The sequence below is a fragment of the Azolla caroliniana genome, unplaced genomic scaffold (assembly GCF_043228905.1).
Source record: "Azolla caroliniana isolate FFs.n. ecotype wild unplaced genomic scaffold, voAzoCaro1.0.p SCAF_1, whole genome shotgun sequence".
Taxonomy (NCBI): domain Eukaryota; kingdom Viridiplantae; phylum Streptophyta; class Polypodiopsida; order Salviniales; family Salviniaceae; genus Azolla; species Azolla caroliniana.
The window spans coordinates 4686759-4714099 of record NW_028230436.1 but is presented as its reverse complement, the minus strand read 5'-3'; the positions used below and the strand labels follow the sequence as shown (position 1 = coordinate 4714099).

Sequence of the window (27341 nt, the reverse complement as noted above, 5' to 3'; positions counted from 1 at the left end):
GCTGAGTACATGGTGAATAATAATATTGAGGAACAAGTGGATCAAAAAACAATGGCAATTACTTAAGGGTTTGGACTTGTTTAGGTGCTCCATGACTAAGGTTTTAAATAATTTTATAGAAGTAAATGCATTATATGCAAAAAATTAGCCAAATATTGGGAATTTTTTAAAGATTGGCCCAAAATTTCTATATTTTTGTTGTTCATAACCGATTGAATTCCCCCAATCATTTACATGTAGTAAGTATACAAGGATCATTACCTTCTAGCTTGTTTGGCTTCCGTATGAAAGAAAAAAAACACCACCATGCCTACTAACTTACAACAAGATATAGAACTCTTCTACGGATCTAAATACTACTACGACTACGAACTTAATCCCACCCTCTACACCTATTCAAATCTCGAGTATGATTATATGTGTCCTTGCAAAGTTCTCTCTCTTCATGGTTTATATTTCGTTACTTCTCTGGCAATGTCAACAAAAGAAGTTCTTTAACTTTACAACATATTTTCTCACCCCAACTTGCTAAGCTCGCTCGCTCTCTCTCTCTCTCTCATTTATTTATTTATTGTAATTACCTTACCCTACTGGTAAGTTGTTAGCACTACAAGCATTGTGTTGTGGGTTTGAAACCTAACTTCCTTACCTCGTTATTATATACTTCTTATATATCTCTTAATTCACTAGATACCACCGTGGAATGTAGGGGTTGAACCCATGACCACAACCTTACCAACTGAGCTACTCTCTCTCGTAAAAGCACTCAATTATATTGGTTATATGTAACATCCACTTGTTGCAACTTATTAGTCTCCTCTCTCTACGTAGGTAGGGAGATGGACATCTTGTAAAACCATTAGCAACCTTGAATATTATGCACTTGAGGAGATGATCCCCACATGCTCTAACATCTAGAAATTCCACATAAAAAATGTGATTCAACTTCCTCATATATGCTTTCACCCCTTGTCTACTATCAAACATGGAAACATTACACATATATTCAATTGTGTTGCAACCCCAATATCATAAAAAATTGGAACAATGTCTCTAGCTCGTCATTTAGACCATTTTGAACATATTAAGAAAAAACCCATTGTTGAGGCCTCAAATAACAATGGTTCATGTACTTCCAAATATCTTACAAGCACTTCCAAATGATATGCGCTATAACTCTCTCTCACTATCTATCTCTCCATCCTCCAATTGTATTGTTCTCTTGCCTATGCCAGTGTTCATGTTGTCAAAGCATACAAGTCTTAACATTTATACATCTTGATATGTAAAGGTCAGATATTTACATTGCAAATTCTACACAAAAATAAATATTATCTACCTTGATGAACCCCTAGATCGAGATATCAACATCAAGAATATTTTTGTGATATACACCAAATTTAAGATTACTAATAATACATGCACAAATATTCTTCGTCTTTAAATGTAAGTAGAGATTTCAATGTCAAGAATATTACATTGCATTAAATTCACACCAATTAGCAGAAAACAGTTCGTTGTCTAAGAAAGAAACTAAGATCCCAATGATTTGCAAGAAAGTTTTTTGGGAGTACGATGCATCCCATGAAATGGGTGTATACATGTCCTCACAAGTTTGTGACGATGATACCAATAATTCGTGTATTGAGACTATTATACATTATATGCCTATTCCACTAGTTGAATATGTATATCAAAGTCATCATAACCAATGTACCTTGGTATGACTCCATCTTTTAAAAACATTTAAGTACTTTGGTGGAACCTCCTACAAACACTTGAAGCAATCTATATCTAAGTCATCATATACATTGTGATAGTCTTCTAGGGATATTCTAGATGAATCTACGAATCAATGCATCTTTGCCTTGTAAGTGAGATTGAAAATGCCCAAGGTGGCATGTGATTACAAGCATGGCGCACAATGTTAGGAACTAGTTTGCAAGGGTGGATGCTAACTTCATTCATTGAATATTTTTGTGATCCAACACTTACTTTACATGGTCCCTATATTTGGCCATGGACCATTGTTAGCATGCCATTTTTATATGTAGAGGCTTCATAGAATCATCGCCCACACATTAGTTAGTATGAAAATATATGCTTTGTAAGCATTTGATAAATAGAGGCTACTAGCAAAGCATACTATAATAATTGGGAATATATTTGTCCAATAACTATTCTAATATCTTTGCTTTCTTATTTAACACATTGCTCACTATTGAACATACACCAAATGATCTAGGGTGCATACGAACAACTAGTAGTCTACTTAAACTCTAGGGGGAATGATGTGGTAGGAACATATGCATGCTTTTCTGTGGACTTGCATTGTTCCCAACCTCCCACTTCTTAAAGTGAGATGCAACTTTGAATCCTCGTCACCCCAACCTACATTTCCCATTGAGAGGTTTTTTGTGCGATGAGCAAATAAGTTTCACTGGATCATCTAAACACCTTTTGGATTTGTCAAATGTGTTACAATTGGAATCTTGTTGTATCTAATCCCATTCACAACTACACTAGTTATTGTCTCTTCCAGGTGTCAACGTTGGCCCAACTGAGAGCCTTTTCCTTTGGTATTTGGTCCAATAAAATAATAAGTCAAACCATAAAACAATTAATAATATCAATATATTATATGGTAGTTTATGACACTAAGGTAATCTAAGGCACAATAAATTTTCTTAAAAGAGAGTGAATTTAGGTTTAGTACAATGTGTACACTAGTCTTCTTTCTCTTTGATAAAATTGGACATTGTGTGTATTCCACCAATCCAATTATAGGCATTGACTCCAACTCTACCGATCAAAAATATACATGTATCATATAATAAATAGTTGGGAGTTATCAACCGGTTGAATTTTCTTTAGAGAGGGTTTGTGAAATCCTTCTGACATAGCACAACTCTATTCATCCATGTTGTCACCCCAAATCCTTATCAAGTGCTTTTGACATATTTTGTTGAGGAGTGCATTTTCTCAAGTACAACCTATCCATGCCATCAAGTGACCAATGAATGGGTTGTGAGAAAATATCCAAAGGACTTGGATTGATCCCAATATTAAATTCCTCCATTGTATCAACGTGAATAGGGTCGAATAGGTTAGTGAGCAACCAATCATTTTGTATCTAAAAAGCAAAGAAGTTTGGAAGCCCTTAGAAATAATGGTATATGAAGTATACTAAGGGGTGGAGAAGCTTGTAAGTTTGAAAAAGTATATGTAGAAGGGTTTTAAAGATGAGGAATTGAAGTAGCATTACCCCTAATGTAATCTATAGATACGAAATTTGATTACTTACCTGATGAACCAACAACATTTTTGCTCGAGTCCAATAACCTAAATTGTCATTGTCGCATGCTAAAATCAATGGTCCAAATGACACAAGTCGACTTTCTCAATCGACAATTTTGATGACATCTAATCATGTGGATTTTGTGTAGGATTGCGAGAGGCCAATGCACATACAAATTATTCCCATTTTCATAATAGCATTCACAATGTACATGGGACAACAATACCAAGGTATGGAATTGCCTTAAACTTCTTCAAAGATTTACTCAACTATTTGTGTTGAAAAGCACAATGGAGTCGGTTGGTATACTCCTTTATCCAACACAACTTTTATATTTCTTATTTTATAATACTAAAGCGTATCTCTTTCGAGGAAAAAAATTAACACGTTTCATCTTGAACGAGAATCAAATGCCACTTGATGATATACGTGTACTCGTATGCACAAGGTGCAAGACAAATCATCAAACTAACACCTTGACAAAATATAAAAGAGGGTGTGTAAGAAATAGCGCTAATTACACAAACAAAATACAAAACACATTCAAATGAGCATAATGAAGGAGATAATTTTGAGAATCCTCACGCGTTTTAACAACTTTCATCATTTGCTTTGCCGACCTAGCAAAGTCAGTTGGAGAATACATGTCTAACTTAGTTATGATATACATGCCTTTTTTTGTTATAAATTGTGTCATGCATAGCATGTTCATTGAATGTAAGTGTGGGCCTAATATATTTTCCATACTACATATTTTTATATACATATGAACATGTTTAATGACTGCAACTTAAAATACTATTAAACCGCTCAAAATACACAAGAATATAGAATAGTTGTGTGTTCTCCTTCTCTTGTTTCCATGTCACACAACCTCTTAACACTACCCAACTTATCCTTGATCCAAGGCTTGAAAATCAATGAAGGCACTACCATCTTGATTTGGGAATACGTTGATAAAGTCTAGTAACCAATAAGATAGTAAGACATTTTGATTCATTCTCACCTCAATTCCCATGCCTTTGTTGTTAATTATGAAACTAATTATATACAATGAATCAAAACGTGAATCAAAATGTGTTGTGGCATGTATCAAATGATGGACAAGACATCATTGAGTGGGAATGAGCTTGCCATCTACATTGGGCACAATCAATGCCTATTCTCAACTATGCATGTTGTCAAAACCACCCAAATGTTATTTGGAAAAAAAAACCCACCCAAATGAACATAATTTGGCATCAAGAGGACACATATATGAATGTTGGGTGAGATAAGAATGCAAACCCAGGGGACGCAAATAGTTGATGAGGAAATGGAAACATGAACATGTATGTAGCTAAGTATTGAGACATTGGGAGTGAATGAGAATGATCAACAAGGAGCAAGATAGATGAATACATATATATGTTCAACAATCAAATATGTTTTAGCGAACTCAAACTTGCGCTCTGTTGGCATAATTGGTGGCACAATCATAGCAGCATATGCTGAATGTGAACATAGTGAAGAGGCCATTGAATTTTTTGATCAAATGCAAGAAGAAGGTGCATCTCTAGATTCTATAACTATGGTTTGTGTCTTAAAAGCATGTGGGTTCTCATGTATGGTGGCAAAAGGCCAATACATAGTGAAGTAATGCTAAAAGGTCTTCGTATAGAACCTCTTGTTGGTAACACTTTGGTCTTTATAGAACACGATGTTCATGACGAGGCACTAAAATGCTTTGATCAAATGAGGCAATAAGGTATCTTGCCAAATGACAACACTTACCCTTGGTTCTTTCTTTGATGATCTATACTTGTTGAGATGGAAAATATTATAGATTATTTGTATATTGCCTTTGGCCACTTTAATTTTAATACCAATGGAGGGTATTTTTTATAGAGAAAAAAAAAACAAATATTAACATGGCCAAAACTTTAGAATTTCCATCTTCATCCCCCTTTTCTCTCTTTTGGGGGTTGACTAGGAAATGAACATTCATGGAGATATTTGAAAACCTAGAAAGGGACATTTCAAAGTTTTTTTCCAAATATCAAATATCCCAATTGTTATGTAGTATTGACAAATAACTCTTGTACCGACAAAATCAATCAATGAATGATTAAGGAAAAGCAACAAGGCAACTTGCATATCAGCCTACACATTAATTAACAATTAACTAATATTATGAGTAGTTCTATTGTGTAGTTTGATTGTGCTATTTAATATGAGTATTCATTCACTAGGACATACAATTAGTATGGAGTATGGCATGAAGATTAATGTTGTTACGAGCATGACCATATAATATCCTGTGGTAAGATTGTACCATAGTATTCTATATACGTGGATAAAGTGTGAGGGTTAAACATGCGTGTAAAGAAGAGAGGGGTTACTTTTAATACTTGGGATTGAGACAACCCATTAAGGCCAAGTGTGAACTTGCTTGGGGGCCTTAGGTCTAGCTATAAATATGAGGCCTAGCTACCCTCATTTGAGAGATTATCGACTACGTTGAGACTATGTCGTCGTGGTGGATCAACTCTTGTAGCAAGCGCACCAGTACCAAGTACGACTCGACGCCACGGTGGTGGTATGGGATGCCGATCGAGGCTCAAGTCCATCTCAATCCCTTCGCTTGGGGGTGTGGTCGGGTGGATCAACACCCTTCTTTTTCTCTCTCCTCTCTCATCTATTTCTATATTATATCCTTATCATATATGCTTACATGAGTAGCTAGCTCTAACAAATGTCATGCATGCATAGGCCATTCGTGCTCCTAGAGGTAGGTACTAGGTGTAACGGATGGGTCATGGATAAGGAAAAGAGCACTTCTAAAAGATCACCACCAATCTTGGTCAAAAACTTGTCTTCTCTAAATCACATGGTTTGGTTGGGGGTCTTTGTCAAATAGCAAATAAACATTTCAAAAACACAGATGAGTAGAAATTAAAAACACAAGAAAGGAAAAAGTAAGCACATAAACCACATATGGATACATGGGTAAATTGTGGGAAAGTTGAGTGGCATCAAGGAAAAAGTGTACTAAACTGGAGTCACATCTTGATAAATTGGTGTCAATAGATCATACCAATCTGTCTCTCTGGATATGAACAACACTTTAGATCATGATTCAAACATCCTAGAATTAGCCGTGGTTAAGTGGAACGAACTGTACAATGTGATCGATGAACGGTGTAGATGCACAATTGAGCAAGGGGGGGGTTTAAACTCCAGGCCGGGAAATGGTGAAGAATAAACCACCTTACACTTAACCATGGTTAAGTTAAACTAACTGCAATCCAAAACAATGAAGGATGTGAGGAAAGGCCAAAGCAATCATATTCCAAACTTGACCATGGTTACACTTTAGTTAAGCTGCACTCCCAATCCATGGAAAATGTGAAGAAAAGAATCTTTGTGGTTTTTGCTTCTTCTTGTTGACCTTCTTTTCTTTTCGTAGCAGAAGCTCTGAACAACTCTGTAAAATACAGATAGATCTCTTTCTTTCTTTCTTTCTATTTCTCTCTTTCTCTGTGTTTCTGCATTTAGGTATTGCAGAGCAATGGCTGGGAGAAATAAAGAGAAGAAGAAGAAGGAGATAATGAGGATCGAGAGAGAGTCCGTAATAATGACCATGAAACCCAAATTGATCATGGGTTTAGCTGATGATATTGGTAAAGTGTTCGATTTCCGCTATTTTTCAGTTTTTTACATTCATGATAACTGGTATTTTTTAGTTGTAATTCCAGTCCCGTAATCTGCCGATTTCTTTTTCTGTAAAAATTTCTCCTTCTTCATATATCCTTACGTCGATGATTTTAGTATATGTAGCTTGGTATCCTTGCATTTCTAATGCATTGTTGTATGAATCATTGATTATTAATATAAATCTAATGAGATTATTATGCATATTTTGCTAATTTTTTTATACTAGGCTTCTTTTAATAATTACTCTGATGGTAATTGGTATATAAAGATTAGTTTCTGTTGCCCCCATGTTTTCAGCCCTTCCACTTTACGTATTCTTTTACACATTCTTGAATGTATTTTTCTCAATCAATTCTAGCTAAACGTCAATCATTGGCTATGTTTTATTTGTATTTGCTGCCCTGTTTTCAATGTTTGCATGCATCCCAATTTCGTTTTTTTAGTTTAGCCGATGATTATTGATGCTTCCCAATAGTTATATCGCTGTACATTGTTATGCATTGTATTTTCACCTGTTTTTCAGCACTTCTACCAATGATAATGGGTATGTTTTGTAGCATTCAATGTAGTTCCTCCTGTTTTAAGTCCTTGCATTTCATCCTTTATTGTATGCGTGAAGCCCTGGTTGTAGCTGATGATATTGTATGCTTGCTTCAATGCAGTCTCTTCTGTTTTTCGTTCTTAACTCTGATAATAATTAATATATTTACCTTGGGTTTATTGTACTTCTCCATGTTTTGAATCCATATGCTTTTCCTGTATGTATGTTCATTCAGAGCTCGATTCTGATAGAGAAGAATTTTTAATGCTCTGCAAGCGCATCGATGCAACAATCCGTGCCTGGTACCATCCAGAATTTGAAGAGCTAATGGTATGATGTGTTATAGTTTGTTTTAATGAATGATTTTTTGGGTTTGTTAAAATCCTAAAAGGAAGCGTTCAATTGTATTTTGATTCAGCAACTGTATTCTCTATTCGATCCCATATCGGGTGCCCAGAAATTGGAACAACAAAAACTCTCACCTGAACGGGTAGATACCTTGGAGCAGAAGTTTCTTATGCATCTTTTCAAGGTTAGTTAGCACCATGTGCTGCTATTATAGTGCATTAAAAGTGAAACAACGGATGTTCTGTTGTGATGTGTTTGAATGAGTTGTAACACAATAAAATCTGTGTGTGCATGTAAATTTGTGAGTTCTTAGATATGAGTTTTTTTGTTGATTATTTAGACTGTATGATTGAGGAATCATTAAAGAAACAGACGTTGAAAACATGAAGCAGTATTAAGAGACACCTATGCGTTAGATTCTTATCAGTGCTAAAAGTTATAGTAGACTGAGAAAATAATGAATGAAGCAATTGATGTGTCTTCGTTTCAGAAAAGTGCTGTTGGCTGGTCTAATGTAAATAGTTTGGATTATTGTGTTCGGATTCCTAACTATGCTGTAGGCTGAAGACGCCGTGTGAGAGTCGTTTGGGGTGGATTAGTAAATGTTCTCATGTCTTGTATTAATCTCCTTATGCCACTGCATCCCAATTCTCTAGCAAGATTAATCTTAGGCGTTGTTGGCCGTTATAGTCTGATGCTCTTGAAACAGGCCAAAAAGACGATTGGCCAATTGCCTGTATTTTATTGGTAATATGGCCTTGGGATTATGTTGAAAGACTTTTTGAATTCTTCTGAACAACAACCATACACTTATGAACCACAGACAAACAAGATGATCAGTAGTGCTGAATTCGAGTCTGTGCTTATCCCACAAATCTCTTATCTGTTGTTCAGCCCATGACTGAGTCGATGTTCTGTAATACTTCATAGTTGTGTGACATTTGACTAGCTGATACTATTCCCTCTTTTGCATTGTGGCCTGATCCAGTTATCTTGCCAGTCGCAAGAAACACCTTACCTACGTATTCTTTCTTTTGCCACTGGTCCTGTCAATATTAGTGTTTCTAGCATAGGTGAAGTGTATATACAGCCTTTCCATTTTGAAGTTTATTTTTACGTGTTTCATTACGGGCTTATACTTAGAAGTGTCTGTGTGCACTAAAAGAAACATGTTGCTCATGGTTCTTGTCTTCATGGATAATTGCTCCACATATATCAATATTTCAACCAAGGAAAAATGTCCCTTAGCTTTCATGCATGGTCCATCGATAGTTCTCCATGTCCCCTTTGGTTTTTTTGGAGGCATAATGTGTTTCTCTTTATCAAGTGCTGAGGAGAATAACCAAAAAATTCTGAGCAATTAATGATGTGGTTTGGTATAAGATTATGAAAAAAAGTAACTACAAGATTTTGAGCGATGATGAAGTGGCGATAGCAAACTCGGGACAATACCTGCTAAATTTACCAATTGCAGTGGATACTACGAAGGTAATTGTTTTGCCATACATCATAGCTATAATTTGCCGATCACAACGTCATATAATTGTGTTTAGAATTGCAGCTGGATAACAAACTTTTCTCCAAATTCTTTGCTGAAAATAATATGGAGTGTCTTCCGGAGTTCGCGAATCAGGTAAATTGTTTCATATTCCTTGCTGATCGGATGTTACAGGCATTTTTTCTAATTAACTTTTTTCAAGATTACTATTTCTTGCCTTTACTATATATTAAGGCAATATGCATATATAGATAAACTAAAGTGTGTGATCATGTAACATATTTTCTCAATTGCATAGACAATTTCATGTATATAGGTATGTAGGTTTTCCATACATGTGCTAGCATGTATGAAATACCTACGTACCTATATACATGAAAGATGTGTTCAGCCTTTCTCCATCTGAAGGTGATTCACCATGGCCAAATATTTCTTGAATTAGTCATAGAGGTCGTTCTATGGGACACAAATTTGTCATATGTTAACCTGGAGGGTTTATGATGGTATAGTAATGGTAGAAGAGAGATAAGTCATAATTGTAATGATAAATTTTAAAAAAGTGTCGGGTTAATCAAAATAAAAAACTACATTATGATTCATAGTAAACACTTAACTATTCACTCCCAAAATCCGCCCTTTGCTATGAAGATGTGTGAGTAGGAATTGGTAACGGTTCAGTTTGAGCAACACTGAACCACGAAATTGTGGCTTAACTGGTCACTTTTATTTGAGCCTCTATCAGCTCAATGGTTTGTGGTTTATCCAGCCTCAAAGCATGGTTAAACGTCTTAACTATTTTGAAGAATGTCTTTGAAATATGATTATATATACATATATCAACTTTATAAATGATATAATATGTAAGATGCATTATGAAGTTTTAACTTTGAACCCTAATATTTCTTTAAAGTTTTAAAAAGAATAATCCTTTTCAAATTTTGGTTTGAGCGGAAACTGAACCGCAAAGTTGTGGCTTAATGGGTTGTATATCTTATTTACTTTTATATTTACTGAGTAATATTTATTTTTATTTTATTTTGATTTGTTGCTCTCAAAGACGAGACAACACTTACGATGTAATCTCTTGTTTGGTCTTATAGGCCATTTTGGGCGCTTAGAAGACGTTAATATATCTTTCTTTCTAACCGTTTGGTTTGAGTTTGAAAATCCCTCAAACCACTTGCTTTAAACAATATTGGTTTAAAGTTTTAACGGTTTGGTTTTGTTCAGTCTAAGTTTCAAAATCTTTAAGCAGTTCCGTTTGAAATGGTTTTAGTTTGAGGCTCCCCCAAATCGAACTAAACAAAACCGAATTGTTATCGATTATTATGTGTGAGTGCATGGATGGTTAATACTAAATGTTTTAATGATTTCTTGCACATTTTCTTGAGCACCCTCTGAAGCCCAACCAATATAATCTGAAACTGAGTTTTAGGCTTTTGGGAGTACTTGAACCATGTCACACAATAGGTTATCTTTGTAATTTGTATCTAACAATCAGCAATGGTTCGGTTCAGTTCAATGTCAAACGCAAACTGTTTAAAGCCAAACCATTTAAAAAAATTGAAACTTAAACCGAGCTGAACCACGAAACCATTTAAACTGAACTATTACAGAAACTTCAAGCTCAAACCAAATGGTTTTAGATATTTTCAAACCTTTAAACCATTAAAACTGCGGTTTCACGGTTTGGTTCCAGTTTTCAAGTTAGGTCAAAATTCAAAATTTCACATTTTAATTTTAAAATTTAAGATTTTTAAAATTTAAAGATTTTTCTTAAAATTCAAAATTGGGATTAAAAGCCTCGATCCTAAACTGTCAAACCGTTTAAACCACGGTTTCAAACTGTTAAACTGGAAAGCATTAAGCTGATAAAGGCTCAAACTGAGCTGTTAACCCCCAAACCGAGCCGATACGCTTACAAAAACCTGAACCTGAACCTGAACTGTTTAAACTGTTAAGCCATTAAGCCGCGGTTTCACAGTTTGGAACCGCTGCCGATTGCTACTTATATCATACCCAAGCCTCTCCAAAATGATGCGAAGACATAGAGAAGGAATGGACGCAGGTGGTTCAACTACAAGTCCAGATGCAAATTCCTTATGTGCACTTAGTTGGTCAAGGGCCATGTGGTTAGGGATAGCATGACTAGAGAAACTAGAGGAGCACGTGTATTTATCAATGCTAATTTTTATGAAATAATTGGATATACCATTGCCTCTTTGAACAAAGATTTGGTCCATTTTACAAGGTATTAGAATACGAAGACCATTGATGTTTGGTACTGTTCTTGCTAGCATAGAGAGGATGTTGCAAAGGAGAACACTATGGCCGCAACACTGTGTTAGCAAGAAACTATCAGAACCTCCTCATACAATTCAATCAAAGGCGAAATAGGTAGGTGCAACATCTGAAACAAGTTATGATGGCAATTTGTCGTGCATGTAGGCCATGGCCCTGCCACACTTGTTATCATGAATTGATGCCAATATCGCCCAGCACAAGAGTTGATTTGGAGACCTCTCCATCTTGAAATGAGCCCAAGTTGGGGATCTTTCCATCGGGAGATACTATGAACTTTACTATCAAGAGTTGAATGTTTTGAAATATGGTCGTTACTAGCTGTTTAATATTGAGAGTAAGTTGTTTCTGCACTTTTGGGGAATTCTGTATTAAACAAATGTCAATGTTCTTTATGAGATGTTCTATGTTCTGCAGTATGCTCTTTTTCGTCAAGGTATTGGTTTTGACCAGACAACGGGATTCTTCTTTGCTGAGAAGATTGATTCTTTGATTGGGCGCTTGTGGGACTTCTTTCTATCGAAGGGAAGGTGGGGTGAATATTCAAGTGTGTGTTCTCTCCTATTTATGAGTGTCCTAAGTCTAGGGTGCTTTGTAATCTTATTTCTTCAATTGATCATGGTACTCAGGTTGCGAAAGTTTATTTCCAAGAAAGAATCAACCCTTCATAGCACTACAATGAAAAGAATACTTGATTCAATTCCAGATGAAAGTGTAACTGACAAAGAAAAGGATTTATATGTTGAGCGTATACGGATTCAAAACCTGGAATTAAGGTGGCTTTAGATATTTTACTTGCAAATGTTAAGGGTACTTTATATCTATGTCTTTTTTTGTGTCTCAATATTATTATTGTGTACAACATGATAATTGGCACCAATATAAAAAGTTATATTGGAAAACTAAAAAAGTTGGGAAAATTATGAATGTTATTTGACACTGATGTATATAAATTGTGTTGTCTGATGCTTACCTTTTCTTTTTCCTCGTAGTTTGAAGAATTTCATGAGTAAAACTACTGTCCAAGAACCTACCTTTGAGAGAATGATTCTTGTGTATAGGTACTAAGATAAGTGCATTTTCTTGGTTTCTTATCATTTGGACTACGTTCATGTTAACAATAGTTCTAAGTATGCTGCATTATATTCAAGGCGAGCTACACCTCGTAATGATATATCTAAATATGGCGATAGAGCAATTCATATTAAGCAGTTCCGGCACATTCCAATGGCTGACATGGAGCTTGTGCTGGTTAGTACAGTTTAATCACTGTAGTGGTCAAACTAAAGGTGAAGCTGTCATCATTATGGATAACAAATCTATAGTTGTGCTATGACAGCCAGAGAAAAAAAATCCTGGATTAACACCAATGGATTGGACAAAGCTAATGGTATCAGCAGGCATTGGACTGGTAAGTGACTCTTGAAATTTAATATCCTTTATGCAATCTTTGTGCTTATATTAGTGCACAACATACTATGATGAATAGGTTACGCTTTTGACTTCTCTGGAAATGCCAAAGGCCGACTTTTGGGTAGTTATTGCAATACTTGGAGCTATAATTGGTTATTGTGTGAAGATCTTTTTATCGTAAGTAAAATTCCATCCTTACTACAAAAAATGTTTGTTGGGTTGGCAGTCTTGTATGTATTACTTATTATGGGGGCACTTTGATAAATTTCAACCAAAAATATTTGACAGTTTTCAGCAAAACTTCATCGAGTATCAAAATCTAATAACGCGATCCATGTATGACAAGCAGCTTGATACTGGGAGGGGAACACTTCTTCATATGTGTGATGATGTGATACAACAAGAGGTGCTTACTGCCTCATGCTACCTTGGAAGTTGGAATAGAAATTGCATGTTTCTTCCTTTTTTGCGGAGATTGTAGAGCTCTGGATTTATTGTGTGCTAAGGATTGATATCAAATTGTGTAACTACTTTTTTTATTCAAACCAATGAACTGAATTGTTTTTTGGTGTGTAGGTTAAAGAAGTAATACTCGCTTATTTTGTGCTCATATCTCAAGGAAAAGCCACAAAGGAGGTATGTGGGATCTTGATTATGTATGTAGTAAATACAGTAAAGTCACTTATTAAAAAATGGTTGTGACTTGTTGAAGTGGAGGAAGGGGCAGGTGTTGAACTGTTCACCTGTGGCTTGTAGGACAAAGACCTGAAATACCTGTTATTTTTCACAAAATATCTGCAATACCCATCTCTTTCTTGTATCAATCTGTTAATGTATCTGCTGGGTTAATGCTTTGCCTTAATATCTACTGCATTAATATTTGTGCTGCTTTTGCTACATTAATTTTGTTTGTTTGCTGAGATTATTCCCGCTTTTTCCTCTGAGGTGATGTCTTTGATGCATTCCTCTCTGCAGCCTGATACATGTTAAGGCCTAATTGTGCTCAGCAGAGTTCATTTTTATTCCACTAGGTTAATTGTTATCATATCAAATCTCTTTATATCCTCATCATAGTTAATCTGTATAGCCTTAATATTGGGAAGATCCAACTGCAGTTGGCATACAATACTCTTTGCTGTATTGGGTTAATCTGTATGGTATTAAATTTCTTGTTATCCACAAGAAAATGTCTAAATCCCAGAGAATTTGATTTGGACAACTAATGAAGGTTAGGATCTAGAGACTTGTAAAGAGAGGTAGATCTATAATCATGATGCATTAATATCCATGGGGATGATTTTTGGTCATGCCAGGTTGGAACCAATGACCTAGAGAACAAAGTGAACCAACTAATAGTGCTATGCCTTACTAATTGAGTTAACCAATGTGGACGAGGCTACCCTTGAGAAGTGTTCTATGGATTCATGATATAAAAATGTATGTACTGTAAAATGCAAACAAGGATACAGTTGATGTATTGAGACAATTGATTAGTGAGGAGATCAATTGTATAAGGTCTAATACAGAAATTTTCTTGAATGAAGAAATGGAAGACATGATGCTACAAGTGTGGGAAAAGAAAAAAACAGAACTATATGCTCTTTTGAAGAAAGAATTACATAAGAACATAACAAAATCTCTGAATGCAGACATATAATTAAAGTCGCAATGAACTAATCTTGATCTAAAGAATTGTCAGGAGGTAATGCACCTCCATTGTAAAAGACAAGGTAGTGAAGGAAATATAAAACATGGGCAGATGTAGCTAGAGGTGCAAAAGCTCACGTTGAGGATGTCTGGAATAAATGAAAGAAAATGCAACTTGGATAGGGGTAGCTAGAAAGTAAAAAAGGGACCAATAGATAAGATTTCTGTAATGACCACTGCATTGGAAGAAGCAGCAAAAAGGAATTCTTGTGCACTGCACATACAATTTGTTGGATGTAAGGCAAAGTCCACTAGAAGATGCTAATAGTCGAGCGATGAGGATTCATGCACCCCAATTTCTTTATAACAGTGAGTGAAAAGAGATGGCTCTGGATCTAAGGTTCGAGGCCTACAAATTCTATAATCCAGCTAGGAGGAGGATGATACTCAGTTGAGATGTGGAATTTGATTATCCACATACCTTGGATAGGAGATTGGCGACTTTAAAAGGACGATACACCATGAACTGGAGAAACACGTGCAAGCATTATAACTGGAGATGAAGATCGTATTGAGAATTCAGTGAGCCCTGAGGAATCTGATTTGGCTCAAAATGGAAGATCGTATCTTGAGTGGAGGATTGGCCCCACAACAATGGATTGGGCTTGTTGATTTAAGATCAAATGAAAGGTTTAAGAAGGTCAAGGAGAATAGAAGAGTAAGCACAGAGAAGTATGCAGTGGATCAATATGTCGATCTCACATTCATGGCAGTTATTATTTAAGAAGTAAATGAGCTGAGTTTGGTGAAGAGGGAATCAAAGATCCAAACTTGAGATGAAGATCATCTTGAGGATGTGATGAGCCCTAAGAAATTGGATTCGGCTCAAGATGGAAGGCCATGGCTTGACTGGAAGTATTGGCTCCACAACGATGGATTGGGCATGTTGATTGAAGATCAGGTAGCAGGTTTGAGAAGGTCAAGGAGAAGAGAGGAGCAAGCATGGTAGAGGCAATGGAAGATCCTAAATGTATAAAGGCTGTGGAGTCTGACTTGAAGAATATTTCCATTAAACAATGTTGGGATTTACTTGATAGACCAGGCAAGAACGTCAATAGGACAAAGTGGGTCTGAAAGACTAAGTCAGATGGATCCATATGAAAGGGTATGTACAGAAGAAAGGAACAAATTTTGAGGAATCAGCGTTAGGATGATTAGGGTGGTTCTGGAAGTGTTTGTGGCTCAGAACCTGGAAGTATACCAAATAGTGTGGAAATTCACTTTTCTAATGGCTGTCTTAAGGAGATGTGTCGTAGTTTGTTCGCATAGAAAAGGATGTAGATATCATTTGCACATACCAACATGAAGTAGAATATCCTTCAGGTGCAAACTCTGTAAACGATACTAGAACCAGCTTGGCAGTTCTATGAGAGAGCTCCCATGACATATGAGTGTTTTGGGATTTTCATGAAAACAGAGGTATATTTTGAAAATAGTGCACTGTGGAAACAATGAGTTGTGTTTTTGCAAAATAGCTTTTATTTATCGTTGTTGACATATTCATTCCTTTTTATCTTTTTGTTCTATACATATAGGATCTCGACATTCGATGTGAGCAGCTGATGATGGAGGAATTCGGAGAAAAATGCGATTTTGAAGTTGAGGATGCTATTCAAAAAATGCAAAAACTTGGACTTGTCATGAGGGTAATCCAAGCTTTCATATACAGAACTTAAAATATGATTTATTGTTATGTTTTTGGTCAGTGTAGCACAACCATTCTTATTATTAATTTTTAGGATTCTGTTGGACGGTATTTCCATGTACCATTGAAGAGAGCAAATGAAATACTTGGTCCAACAACTGAGGAAAAGTTATCAAAGGTGTTGATGTAGCAACGGCAAATGACACTTCTTTATTGCTTAATGTGATTGTGGTGGTGCATACATACTTTTTGGCTTGTAAAAAGGTTTGTATCATTCAGTATATGATTTGTAATTTTGTATACTTGGTTGATGGGTTGTACGTGCAAATGAGAATAAAGTGTATTAGCTCTCATATATACACATCACAAAAAAATATCTATACAATAATCTGAACAATAGGATAATCATAGTCAGCTGTCTTGTGGCAATGCTATTTGAATGCCTATGGGTTCAAATGGAGAAGAAAGAGGGCATATGAACAAGCAGGTTTTGGAAAAACATTGTAGCACCATTGATCAACCAGTCACTCTTCAAGTTGTAATGGAAGGAAGTTGTTTCAAATGTGAAGTACAAGATTCCTTGAACCAACCATCTGATTTCGTGCCACGTGAGCACCTCATCTTTGAAGACATGAAATCACTCCAAACACCAAGTGAATAGTAAATATTTATTTACTTGTAAATTTTCAGGCATTTGTCATATCTTTGTTATATGTAAATCATAAGCAAGGGCGTCCACTCTCACGAGCTCTCTTTAAAATGTTTGTTAATTAATTGGATGCTTTTAGGAAATAATTTATAGATTTTCCGAAACTTCTGATTGCGTGCCAAGGGAGTATCAATAACTCAAAAACATTATAGTAGAACGCACTACTGATGGTCAAGATTGAGATTCCCTATGAATGTATTAATTGTCATTTGGAATTAGAAAATATGGCTTACTATCCTTATGGAGTACGTACTATTTTCAATGTAGCATTGAAAGAGGGTGTATATACATGGCCTGCTTTTTTCATGAGAGGGGCTTCTCTAGTACGTACTTGTTACTTAGTTGCTTACTTGTTGTTAGAGTACTATTTTAAGCTAAGGAGTCTAATGGAATGACGTTTTGTGTTGTGTTATGCTTATGATCGTGAGAGTGAGATAAAGGATTAGCATATATGGAGGTGTCATATTCTTCAAGCTCCATAATGCATGATGTTAATATGCTCATGTGACATGTGTACTTGTTGGTAAGAGCACTATTTTAAGCTAAACAGTCTCTAACGGAATGACATTTTGTGTTGTGTTATGCTTATGATCGTGAGAGTGAGAGAAATGGAGAAGTAGATATATAACCTTAGCAAGCACTATGTGACACTTTGTAATAAAACATTGGGATACCAAATATAAAATATCCTTGTTGATACTTTGTAGGGATGAGAATTATTTCGAGCAAAGAAAGTTAACTCAAAGAGTTATTTGGATTGCAGTATTTTAGCCAAGGGTAACTTAACACGTGGATACGTTGATTGCTCCCATCGGCCTTTGCACATGGCCTCACACTGTTGAAGATAGAGAATGGGAAATGGACAAAGCTATTTGGAGAGGATTACAATTGCCAAGATTGTGACATGGAGGATGTAATTATATATTGTCTACAATATGCATCTCTTGATTAGATATAAAATAAATAACATCCTTTATTGGATGAGTAGATTAGGTACTTTTTTGGTGCAAAGTTTTAATGGCGTAGGTCATGTGACAAGTTTAGCGTATGCACGCATACATGTCTTTATTTTCCAACGTACCGAAGAACCTTTCCTCTCCCTTTTACAACTCTTTTTCCACAACACGGGAGTGAAAAATAATACAAGGTCCTTTAAAATGCAATGCTTACAAAAAACCGAAAACATGGAAGGCTCCTTTCTAAAATGCAATTCTAATCAATGTCAAGTACTCCTAGAAATAATGATAACCATGGCCAGCCATAAAATTCACGAAACAAAAGTACATAGTGAAAAAAACATGAATTGGTACGAAGCAAACCCGTACTAAAGAGTAAAAACCCAACGGGAAAAAAACATCTAGCACTTATTATGCCATCCAAGAGGTGTATTAACTCAAAAAGGTAGTACATGCTTCAAACCAATTGGTTCATCTTCCTCTTGTAAGTCGAAAGCTAGAAATTGATGTAATGTTTCCTTTATGAGGTTTCGACGCAATTTATGCTAGCATGATACATGTTTTTCTGTATTAATGAGGGAGATTTTCAAAAATATGTTGATGATAATACCTTAATTCATGTAATGATACAAATAAGGTAAATGCTATATTTTGAAGTATATGATTATCAATATCCGTAGCTAATTAGCGTATTATTCTTAATATTACTAAATATGATTGGGACTCATATAGATTAGGAATTTTTTAGGGTCATGAGTCTTATGCGTATTTAGATTGATTAATTCAAACTATTTAGCATGTTTATTTTTATCAGTAAGCATCAAACTGAAAATTCATGGAGAGCTTTATGCAAAAGCAATGTTTTTGTAAGCATATTTTTTAGGGTGTGAGTGTCAATCAAATGGCAATAGCCACTAAACTTGAGAAATATGACCATTGGAAATAGTAAACATCAATGCATAAGACCTTTATGCAATAACAGTCTAAGCTTTGTACTATTGTGCATTTGTAAAATTCTACACTTAAACTGGATCACACCACAATAGCAATGCAATGGCATATTGTATGATGCGAAATTCATATCTTATTTACACATGAAGTGGTGAAACATTTTATTACCATTTGTTTATAGATACATTAGATAGCAATGCTCACTTCTCCTTTGTTGTTACTAGGCACCTCTAGGTTTGCCAATAATTCTCATCTTACATTGTGCAATGTAACAACATTTTATTCTATAGACTATTTAAACGAGGTTGATGAATCAGTGAGGCATTAATCATTGACTCCCTCCCCCCTCTCTCTATTGTCTCTAGCTCATGCACATTCATGAATAAATTAAAGTTGTTTATGTCTCAATGATGCAAAGATGCCAACAAATTTCTTTTTATATTTCTCTCCTTTTTTTTCATAAGAATCTCTCTCTCTCTCTCTCTCTCTCTCTCTCTCTCTCTCTCTCTCATATTTTCCATAAGAGAGTATACATACTCTAATCTTGGGTTCACATGATACCAATAGAAACATGTGCAACAATGTGAAGATGATACGACATCTTGTCACATGTTGAGAGCCAAGAGAAAACAATATGATTCACTAGATGCAAAAGGAAATCGAGGATATGACTTTCTTTCTATATGGCATAAGTACACTGGGGATAGGTTGGCATCCAGACGTGGAGTGACAGGGCAACTGGCATCTTTCCAAAAAAATCGCATGCTTGACACGGATGCAAATGACCATTGACTGTATGAAAGTGGATACATGGGTGAAAATAGCACCAACCCTAAACGTGCATGTAGACATCCAAACTTGTACCCTTTATCTTGACTTCTTTCGCTTTCTTGTAAAGATAAAAAAAAATCACATCCATGCTACTATAGTGTATACAAGAGTATCCAAAGTGTTTCAAACACGATTTGAACACTGCCATTTATATCATACACACCTTGCCAAATGTTGTGTAGTGCTAAAATGAAGCATTTTGATAACCCATAACATTAGTTGTGGCCAAAAGGATAAATCCATCATCATGCAACACATGGATTTCAATCATTATTGAAGGGACAACAATACTTCCCCGCATTACGAGTGTTACTACACTAGTGTCTTTATATTACCAATGGGATCCAAACTTGTTCACTTTATTCCCGACCTTGCATGCGCTTTCTCAACATTATTTAGGCCTTTCCACTTTATTCCCAACCTTATAGCTTGTTAGGCTAACCACCTTTATTTTCCCTTCTATAGTTTGTAGACATGCCATCTTACTTGTCTGCTCATAACCACATTTTGCTTCCACTTTGATGAGCAAAAACCTCCCAAACCTTCATTTTTATTCAAGAAATTACTTGAAAATATTTGTAAACCCATCCCACTACACGACCTTCAACTAGACAAGGCTTCATGAATACCTCGATCATCATGACACAAGTATAGGGCATTTCATACATTACTATCGTTTTGTCGTGTTTCACCTCAACGATAGAATAGCCAAACAAAATTGTACGTTTCCATCATACTTGGTGTAATCTCGGGCCTCGATAGAATAACAATTGTTTGGTATGAGTATTTTTGTATTCTAGCCAATAATTTTGTGGCACATCAAACAAACACATTCCTTAAATCGTCAACCCACTTTTCTTTTACTAAAAAACCATCGAGTCCTAAGCCCTTATTCCCATATATGGATAGGTCTCTTTTCTCAACATGCTATGAGGCTCTTCAGGGTCCTAGGTCAGGGTCAGGGTCTGGGCAGGGAGGAAATTGTCCCAGGAAGAGCATCCTTCTCGGCAACGGAGCAACAAATGGGCATCAGGGGGGTTCGTTCATCGATCCAACAATTCTTCCCGTGGCTTCCCGGTCGCCAACAAATAGCCCATCTTCCCCTTGGCTTTGTTTGAGATTTCTGATTGTCAAATGAGATTACCCCCCACTTCTATACTTATAAAAGCAAAAAGCAAAAAGCAAAAGCAGGTGTAAGCAATACACACACTCACATGAAACAGAGGAAGAGAGAGATGGGTTCTCTGTAGATTCCACTCCACAGAGAGATGGAGACTCGTGAGAGAGGGACAGGCTTTCTGTAAATTCCAAAGAGAGAGAGAGAGAGAGAGAGAGGGATGGGTTTTCTGTTGATTCTAGAGAGAGAGACGAAGAGGGAGATCCGAAGATGGGGTCTCTATAGATTCTAGAGACAGATATGTAGATATAGAGAGACAGAAATGGGGCGCTCTGCAAGGGCAGTGGAAACAGACATTGTCCTGCCCTCTGTGGCAAAGACACATAATTATGATGAGAGAGATGATCACAATGATGATGATGATGATGATGAGAGACAGAAAGGGCCTAAAGAGGATGACTATGAGAGAGATGATGTGATGATGAGAGATGATGGTAAAGAAATATAGATCATGAAAGACAACTACTTTTAGTGTTTTAACTGTGTACCTTCAATTTCTCTCTTTTTGGTTTCCTTTTATGTTAGGAAAGCAGAAATAAACAGAAATAAAACGTATCGGAGATGATGATAATTGATGAAACAGTGAAATTAAAGGTTTAAAAAAACTTATCAATAAAATTTCTCTCCACTGGTTTAGCAGCTTTAATTTTGAGCTGTTTTTACAGCGAGAATATAGAAGCAGAGCTGTTTTTCTTTTTCTTCCTTTTGTTTCTCCCAAGAGAAACTTCCTGTTTTGCTATCTATGTTTACAATGGCCCTTTGTTCATCTGTTTTTGGCCTCTTTTCCCTCTAGTGAGCTGTTTTGTCAAGCTTTATTAGAGGTTGTAGAAGGATGAATGAATGGCTTTACAAAGTATGTTAGCAGCTAGAGACAGCTGAATGGTTGAAATTCCCAAAGCTTTGATAAGGGCTATTGAAGGGCTAATGGATGAACGAACTTTCAATGCTTGTGTAAGAGGTTGTAGAAGGTTGTGTGAAGTTTGTCAATCCTCTCATGATCCAAAGTATTGAGACTGCAGATAGAGAGATGTCTGTTATTCCTCAAGATGGAAACATGAAGTGGTACAAAAATGCAGACTGACACAGTAAAACACTGTGGGAACGGCCATAGATCTATCAAAGGGAGTGTTTGACTGCTCTAGATTACAGTATATATTCATAGATTACTCTCGATGATATATTATAACCACCTTAACTGATCAAAATGCTATAGATAATGTATCCAGCTGAGCTATAGTTGAGCATAAAGAGTGTGCGGATGATTTCTAACTGATTTCTGAAGTGTATTGGTGTCAATGACTGGCTGATTTGTTACACATTACAAGTATGAACCTTACACTTGCGACTATTATAATCGTAGGATAAAAGGACAATGTGGAGGAAATTCAAAGGATTTCTCGAGTGTGTCAATGTCCTTGGACTTCTGCTTTGTATATGTGCTCCGGCTTACTTTAAACTTAGTAATGGACAGCAAAAACCTCATTCTGTAATGCTGGTTGCATCTTCCACATATGCAGAGATGCTAGATTCATCATCGTCGCCAAAACATCTCAGCAAGAGTTTTCCCCCAGGAAGTTCTGAAAAATCAGTGATTACTGTCAAGCAAGAAATCACAAGAACTAAGCAATTGAATGTGAGAAGATTTCTTCCACGGATCCGTTTGTATAGGTCTCTATTAGAAGATAGTTCTTTTAAGTCTTCGTTTTCATCAGTCCGGATATTCGAAGCAGAAGAACCTCCCTCTACAAAACATTCATTACCACCACAAGTGCCTTTAGAGTCGAGAACAACACCACTTCCTTCTGTCACTACTTCTGCATCAAATAGCACTTGGACATCTTTAGATGCTCCAGTGATGACAAAATCCTCAGGTAGTATGAATTCCCTTTTCCTTTCTATCTTATATAATCGGCATCTGGTTGGTAAATGTTCACTTCAATTTTAGTTCTTGAACTAAATGATCTTTCATCTGGATGCCTGCGCTTGGTCGGAATAATAATCATATGAGAAAGAGAGTCTGCAATATTTTCTCATCACACTTGAGAACTCAAGTATTCTGGGTCAAAGGATATGCAATAAGTATTGAGGCTGCATTCAAGGACAGTAATGGCTAGTACTTTGAAGTGTTGGGAAGCTTTACATAGTCATAGAAACACACATTGAAGCAAATTTTCAGCATGTAGTTTGGGAAGCCTAGCCTCATAGACTCTCGATATTAGAAAGCAGACTGGCATATGATGCTATTAAACTAACCGCTATGTATGAGTTTTGGAGACCAGCTAAATTGTTGGCCATTAGATGTGAATTTGAAAATCCTCAGATTTCCCATTATAAAGGTTTCTAGCACATATATGGAAAGTTAATTGAACACATTAATGATGTATATATTATTGCATCTGAAATAGGAATCCAGAACAAATTAATTTGGAAAGAATAATTTTCACACTTTTTGCAGTTTATTTTCGATGCAATTACCAGTACTTTGCAGTTCCTCTCCTCTTTTTCACAAACCTCCCCATCTCTTACTTTTCTATCAAATAGTAAGCTCTTGTATTTAACTGTTCTCGTTTATTTTGCATAGGCTGTTGTGCAAAAAATATGGTGCCAAGACCTGGGTTTTCATATGATAGCTGTGATTGTGTATATCCGATAAAATTGGAGCTACATATAGATTATGCTTCCCCAAGCTTTCTGAACTGGACTGGATTGTTCCAACAAGAATTGGCATCGCAGCTGGGTTTTAATACCATTCAAATTGAGATCACAGCATTTGAGTTTAATGGGTCAAACCTTTCTTTGAGAATTATTATTGGACCCCTGAACACTGTTAGATTCTCAATGCAGCAAGCTGAAACTGTGAAAATCAATCTAGAACAAGGCAAAATCAGATTCAATAGCACGTTGTTTGGAAACTATACGCTTGTGCAATTCCAATATGATGGGCTTCCCTTACCGTTTGGTATGTGTTTCCACTTCTTTTAGAATATTAAATGCCATTATTCAATTTGTGTTGCATCTCCTTAGCAACTGACTTATTGCTATTTTGTTTGTTGATTTGTCAGCTGTTCAACCCCCAAGTATAGTGATACCAAGCTTACCCCTACCGCAGATACTTCCTCAAGTTGACAACAAGCATTTTATGAGTAAACGCCACCACTCATGGTATATTTTAATGATAGCTGGTATTGCTGCAGTTATTGCAGTTGCAGCAGTCGCCATCCTGCTTTGTAGATTTTTTTCACATTATAAAGCTGAGAAGAGAAGAAAAAATGGTATGTAGCACGTCTAATATGAAAACATAATGATTAACTACTTCAGTTAGGTTATGAATAACACATGACAGATTATCTTGTAGTTCTCTCTTAGAAAGGAATGGAATTGTCAAGGCTCTCTAAAATAGTCCTAGTTTTGTGCTTATTGTAGCCATTATTTTGATGAATGTAAAGGCCATGTTTTGGCATTCATCCCTTGAGCAAATGGGCACACGAGTGGAACTCTTGAACCATGCCACTCCAGTAATAGATCCATTCGTTCCTGGCCTGCATTTTTATGTGATTTACTATTGTTTTTTGTGGTTTATGTGAGCAACACATCTAAATAATCCCTTCTTCTTTTTCCCTCTTTTTGTTCCTTTTTCGAAGTTTCGATGCATGTGGACATTTCCAAAGAAGCTGTTACGCGTCCATTTGAAGTTAGATCATTTGCCACTCGTGTCTTCACTTTCGATGAATTGCGAGATGGGACAAATAATTTCGAACTAAAAAGTGTACTAGGTGAAGGTGGTTTTGGTCGTGTGTATCAAGGTGTCCTTAAAGATGGAACTCCAGTTGCTATCAAGAAGCTCAATGCTGGAAGTCAAGGTGGCGGCCATGAATTCATGGTTGAAGTTGAAATGCTCAGTCGACTCCATCATCGTAACCTTGTGAAGTTGATTGGCTATTTCACAAGCCCCGACTCACATCAACAATTACTCTGTTATGAGCTGATTCCTAATGGAAATCTTGAATCATGGCTTCATGGTGAGTGCTTCAATTAATTTTCTCTCATATTTAAAGTTTGTAGGAGAGATGAGTCTTCTGTGAAATGGAAAATGTGCATCTTCTTGGGCTTCAGGTGAATACTGAGTTGATTGGAGGAATAAATTGTGAAGTGTGTCTTAAAAAAACCCTAAAATATCTGAACATAGTTTCTTGGTGTACAAGTTTCATCCATGACAATTTGTTAGTCGCATCCAGTAATGAATGAAACAGTTGTGTAAATAAAATTTTCATTCATGACAGGTTCCCGAGGTTTGCATGAACCCTTGAGTTGGGATGTGAGAATGAAGATTGCATTGGATGCTGCACGGGGCCTTGCATACCTCCACGAGGATTCACAACCTCCTGTGATTCATCGCGATTTTAAAGCATCCAACATATTGTTGGATGATGAGTTCAATGCGAAAGTTTCGGATTTTGGCTTGGCAAAGCAAGCTCCCGAGGGTCAACAAACTTATGTTTCCACTCAAGTCATGGGAACCTTTGGGTTAGTCTTTTTTATTTGCATCTTACTTAACACACATGTCATGTTCCCCCTGTGGATACTACTATCATCATTGTTTTAGAGATAGTATGCATCCTTAACACTATGGTTGTCCTTTTATTATTGTGAAAAAAACTCCAACATTCCCTTGAGGTTTTAAACTTTATTTTCCCAAATACTCCTCTGTAATAATAAAAATACTAGTACTACAAAGAATATTCTCGTAAATGTATGCTGAAAAAAACTCTGATATCTCCTTGATATTTTTATCTTTATTTGCCTAAAGGCCCCAATGTAATTAAAAAATGCTAGTACTACAAAGAGGTATTCTGGTAAATTGTGGAAGCTTTTGGGGTATGTTGGTGTTTGACCCATTGAATTTATATTTCCAAAAACAAATTTGAGTGTTAACTCTTGGATATGTAGGTATGTAGCTCCGGAATATGCCATGACTGGACATTTGCTGGTCAAAAGTGATGTATATAGCTATGGAGTTGTATTGCTTGAACTTCTTTCTGGAAGAAAATCTGTTGATATGTCACAACCCTTTGGCCAAGAAAACCTTGTTACATGGGTATATTCCTATATTGCATAACTGTTTGCTCTTTGTATTTTATGGATGACCACAAGTACTGCTCATTTTTCATGAAATTCCCAAAATGCTCGTAGGAATGACATTGTCTCCCAAATAATTTTCTTTCTAATGTAATTTCTCAAATTTACCCAAGGTGGAAGAAAAATTATGGAGAGGGATACTTTGAATAAATCTAGGGGTGTTTTGGGTTCATGAAATATGATGGTGGTTTATTTTGGTGAATTTCCTTTCATCGTATAACACTGCCCACATTTGTGTGTTAAATTTGGCAGGCTCTACCTATCCTTGGAGATAGTGAAAGATTGAGTGAGCTTGTCGACCCTAGGCTTGCAAATCAATATCCAATCGAAGATTTTGCTCTAGTGGCATCAATAGCAATGTCTTGTGTTGCTCCTGAAGTAGATCGAAGGCCAACTATGGGGGAGGTTGTACAGTCGTTGAAAACCATACAACGAATTGGAGAGTACTCGATAAATGACGAGAGACCCTCTTTTACTTCCAAGAGTGATAGGCATTTAATCAACATTTCTCGGAGTGGTGGTGAAGAGTCGTCTACACTAGCTACTTTCGATGTAAATGCCTCATTTTCTATCGACTCTTCAAGAACATTTCCTACTTCTCTTGACTACTTCTCAAGATCTGTTGCCTCATCAGAAGATCTACACAAGGGGCGATAGTTCCTCAGATGTCTGTGTTATAATGATCATGATTAACATTCTTGCCAATGACTGTGTTATGATGATCATGATTAACATTCTTGTTTGTGCCTGATTTTTCCAAAGAAATGAATGATACCTCAAGGATCCTTGGCTAGTTGTAAAACAGTGGAATTAAAATAACATCTAAGAAGATAAAGGCGATTACCAACATGAATATTGTAAGTAGAACTCTAAAAACTGAGACAAGCACAAAGTCAATGTTGCACAAGGCCATGTGAGGTCCTTCATTTGTTGGTTGTACAAGGCCATGTGAAGTAGGACAATGTTTTAAACTCTTTGTCTTTCATTTTTAGATCAAGTCAAGGGTGATGGCCATAAGGTGCTTAGTTATACATGCCATCTCCCATTAAAATGCAAAGGATATTCAATAGATGAAATGATAGTATGCTTTATTCAATATTGCAAGTTTTAGATGAAGTCAAGGGTGATGGCCAT

At 36.2% G+C, this 27341-nt stretch overlaps 2 protein-coding genes across 2 annotated transcripts; both read left to right on the top strand.

Annotated features, from left to right (window-relative positions):
* Positions 1–6691: 6691 nt before the first annotated feature.
* On the top strand, positions 6692–17194 carry LOC147868508 (aminopeptidase (DUF3754)). Its single transcript, XM_087320030.1, has 15 exons — positions 6692–6960; positions 7771–7865; positions 7954–8067; positions 9267–9371; positions 9445–9516; positions 12100–12212; positions 12312–12458; positions 12675–12743; positions 12834–12933; positions 13022–13093; positions 13172–13272; positions 13384–13501; positions 13672–13731; positions 16338–16448; positions 16542–17194. The coding sequence occupies exons 1-15, from the start codon at positions 6849–6851 to the stop codon at positions 16635–16637; spliced, it is 1485 nt and encodes a 494-aa protein (XP_087176156.1). The 5' UTR covers positions 6692–6848; the 3' UTR covers positions 16638–17194.
* Positions 17195–21659: 4465 nt separating this feature from the next.
* On the top strand, positions 21660–27136 carry LOC147868507 (receptor-like serine/threonine-protein kinase ALE2). Its single transcript, XM_087320019.1, has 7 exons — positions 21660–22942; positions 23653–24030; positions 24134–24343; positions 24713–25090; positions 25352–25595; positions 26019–26166; positions 26460–27136. Exons 1-7 carry the CDS (start codon positions 22444–22446, stop codon positions 26862–26864), a joined length of 2262 nt encoding a protein of 753 aa, XP_087176145.1. The 5' UTR covers positions 21660–22443; the 3' UTR covers positions 26865–27136.
* The last annotated feature ends 205 nt before the right edge of the window (positions 27137–27341 follow it).

Coding starts and splice junctions, on each gene's coding strand:
- LOC147868507 (XM_087320019.1), top strand. CDS start 22,444: ATGTGGAGGAAATTCAAAGGATTTCTCGAGTGTGTCAATGTCCTTGGA. Junction 22,943..23,652: donor AGTGATGACAAAATCCTCAG/GTAGTATGAATT, acceptor TATTTTGCATAG/GCTGTTGTGCAAAAAATATG. Junction 25,596..26,018: donor CAAGTCATGGGAACCTTTGG/GTTAGTCTTTTT, acceptor TTGGATATGTAG/GTATGTAGCTCCGGAATATG.
- LOC147868508 (XM_087320030.1), top strand. CDS start 6,849: ATGGCTGGGAGAAATAAAGAGAAGAAGAAGAAGGAGATAATGAGGATC. Junction 13,273..13,383: donor TGTGTGAAGATCTTTTTATC/GTAAGTAAAATT, acceptor AATATTTGACAG/TTTTCAGCAAAACTTCATCG. Junction 13,502..13,671: donor ATGATGTGATACAACAAGAG/GTGCTTACTGCC, acceptor TTTGGTGTGTAG/GTTAAAGAAGTAATACTCGC.